The following is a 3,207-nucleotide window of genomic DNA, read 5'->3' as shown; positions in this document are numbered from 1 at the left end:
CTACAGCCGGGAGGAACACCGCTTTCCCGGCACATCGTGCCTCGACCTCCCGGTCGGCTTTGAGCCGGCGTCCGAAGAATGCGGCTAAAAGTTTTGCGAGATCCCGAGTTAGTTTTGCGAGATCTCGCAAAAGTCCATCTTAATTTTTTTTTCTCCCATGTCCCCTGCGGGGCTCCGTACTAAATGCATATTATGTCTGCATAAAAACAAACATCACGATTATTAAATAGTTCTTGTATGACCGTCCTACATGTCTAACTTTGCTTTGTAATGCACCAAAATTAAAATGAAATGTCACCACACCTGTAACATTGCTGATCTGTCCCTCTGCACATCTTATACAGTCATAGCAGCAAACAGGCCTTCCTTTCTGGAGAACCTTGCGTGTTCCTGGGGGACATTTCTCACTGCAAACTGACACAGGAACCTGCATGATCAAGAAAATTAAACTGCATATGGACTTTAAGAAAAAAATGAAGTTCTCTGTCAAACAATTTCTTAATTTTGAAAGATCAAAACCAAAATACTGTAAAACAAATTAAATACATATTTATAAATTGAAAAAAATAAAACAAAAAACCCCAAGGTTGTATGAATGTGTACCTGCTTTGTGTTTCTTGCCCAAATTAAAGCCTTGTTTTGCAAATTTAGCTGTTTTTCTGGAGCCAATGATGTATCATAAAGACCAACTGTGACAAACTCCACAACGCCGTTTTCTCTTGGCTGCCAGTTTATAATTTCATACTTTGCTGCTGGATCTCCATTCTCATTAAAGTAAACCTCATCTCTTTCCTTTGTTGTGATGTGAATCTTTCGTATGTGTTGCAAAACCTAAGATAACATGCCAAAACTCAGTTACTTGCAATAGAGATATCTTGGACACCTAATGGTCAAAGATTATGAAAGACAAAATATTTTTTTAATTATGACAACAATGTTCTTGCTAATGTGATTTAATCTTTTAAGTTGGTGTAAAGCTCACCGTGAATGGATCTAGCTGCACATTTTTGTTACATGTTTTATTACAGCTGAGGATATTGTGAAGTGCATGTGCCACTGCATACACTGCTTTATATACATTATTAAAGATAGGCATGAGAGACATATCAGTGAAGCTGTTTTGAACTCCGTTCAGATCTTCATGTCCAGTACACTCTCTCTGAATGTCTGCTGATGATTTCAACTCCTTGAACTTACAACTAAATAGTGTCTCCCAGAACTCAATAAAGAGTTCATTATTAGATGAATTCAGTGGCTTAACATCCAGTATGAACTCTCTCAGGCCAGTGACATGTGCTTTAGGAATGGAAAGACCTATGGCACCATTCAGTATGTGATGTATATCCATTTTTGCTGTTTGTGAATCAAATATCCACGACTCAGTGCCTACCCACTGGTACCCAGACAAGTTATGGTATGAAAACTCATGTAGCAGCACATCCAGATCCACATGGGAAAGGAATGCAACAATTACCCTGGAGGTTGAAGCCTTTATAATTTCAATTATCTTTTGTATTTTCACATATGGATCTGTCCTAAAAAAAGATACAGAATACTCCAGACAGATGCCCAGCTGCTGTGCAGTTTCTGTGAAGGTGGCCATGCCATTATTTCCATAATCATTATTGGTTCGAATAGCTCCAACCCAAGTCCATCCAAAATGCTTGACCAAATGTGCCAGGGCTCTGCTCTGGTAGTAGTCACTGGGTATTGTTCTGAGGAAGGATGGGTACTTAGTTTTGTCACTGAGACAAGCACATGTGGCAAAGTGACTGATCTAAGAGAATAAAAATATTTTTTAAACATTATATATATCTTTATATATATATAAAATGTATAAAGAAAGAAGCCTACCCACCACTGGCAGAACAAATGGTCCAATAACAGTAGCTACTGCAATGGATGGAGAAGAAGAGGTCTCTCCTATTATCGCCTGCACATGTGCAGGTCTGGTACATGGTGCCTTCGGGGGTACAGACACAATTTCATTTCCATTAGCCAAAGCCAGTGTGACACCTACACTTCTGGCCACAGACCCACAAGTATCATAGATTTTATAGCCCACAGAGATTCCTGGCAGTAGGTCTGTACTGTTATTAATCTCCTCAATTGCAAAAAGCATAGCCTGTGCAAATTGGAAATCTCTGAAATTTAAACTTGAGACATTTACAAATAATTGGAATTGCATCACATTTTCCCTTAAAACTTGGAAAAAACATTTCAAAGGATGTTTAAAGCCAAGAATTGATGAATTTCTTAAATGACTGTATTAAATTCATTTCTTATCATTTACCTGGTACATTGTAGTGGCATTGGTTTGTGTGTGTAGTTGTCCATTCTGTCTTCCCAGCTGCTGTGAAAAGAGAACATCCCCCCTAATATAAAATCCCCATCTTTTGATAGGACTGGGTTCCCAGAATCACCTCTCTGCGTGCACACTGGGTCCTCAGCTTGAGAAAAAGAAGCCATCAATAATAATTGGAGAAGTGCCCACCCCTGCTCTGGCCATCTGTGTGAGGATGCCAAGTCTAGAGCTAAACCACTTAATGCCATTATAAATGCCTTCGTGTAAATGAAAGACTTGCACTGATATTTATACCTTCTGGTGCAACCTAAGATGTAATAACAGAAGAGAGATGATGCATTCTCAGGTTGAGGAAGAGGAGGAACATGTCCAATTATACAATTTTATGGAGGTTACTTTTTGTAAAAGAAGGAAATGCAGTTTAGGTGTGTAGGTATGTAATATGTAGTTATAATACAAAAAGTGATTCACTATAAATAAATATGCACTGAAAAATTATGAAATTATAGTGGCTTCTTCCTACAGTAAGTGACAAAAAAGTTGTTATTATTACTTTCTTAGAAAACACATACTTATTTATTAATTCAATTAAAATAATTGAGCTGCCTACTTTATTTACTTCACTTTATATTGTATTTTCAGGCTGCTCTGAGAGCTTTGTTTAAGTCACATTCACCCATTCACACACCTACATTCATATTAGTGATGCAATATTATATATCAATCTTAAAACAACTGTATTTCTCACAGTTGGGCAACTGATGGGTCAGATCGATTCAGTTTGATGTTTTTCTGTGTTTTCTACAATAAAGATTACCAGCAGTCTACCAGTTGCTAGAAGGGGAGAAGCTAATACTAAAAAATCGACAGTTTGGAGGTATTTCAGGCTGTCAGTATCAACA

The 3,207-nt window shown here is 37.8% G+C and overlaps 1 protein-coding gene across 1 annotated transcript; it reads right to left on the bottom strand.

The window, feature by feature from the left end:
* Positions 1-303: 303 nt before the first annotated feature.
* On the bottom strand, positions 304-2,484 carry LOC102199742 (extracellular calcium-sensing receptor-like; the record flags this gene model as incomplete). The annotated part of the gene is made up of 5 exons (XM_005755587.1): positions 2,294-2,484; positions 1,859-2,156; positions 983-1,777; positions 604-831; positions 304-427 (listed from the first exon to the last, which is right to left on the bottom strand). Coding segments are annotated over exons 1-5 (1,621 nt in total), but the record flags the coding sequence as incomplete, so codon positions are not given.
* Positions 2,485-3,207: the final 723 nt, after the last annotated feature.

The sequence above is a fragment of the Pundamilia nyererei genome, unplaced genomic scaffold (assembly GCF_000239375.1).
Source record: "Pundamilia nyererei isolate P.nyererei 1_Seehausen unplaced genomic scaffold, PunNye1.0 scaffold02017, whole genome shotgun sequence".
In the NCBI taxonomy this organism is placed as follows: Eukaryota; Metazoa; Chordata; class Actinopteri; order Cichliformes; family Cichlidae; genus Pundamilia; species Pundamilia nyererei.
The sequence above is the reverse complement of the archived record's forward strand: the minus strand, read 5'-3'. Positions and strand labels throughout refer to the sequence as shown.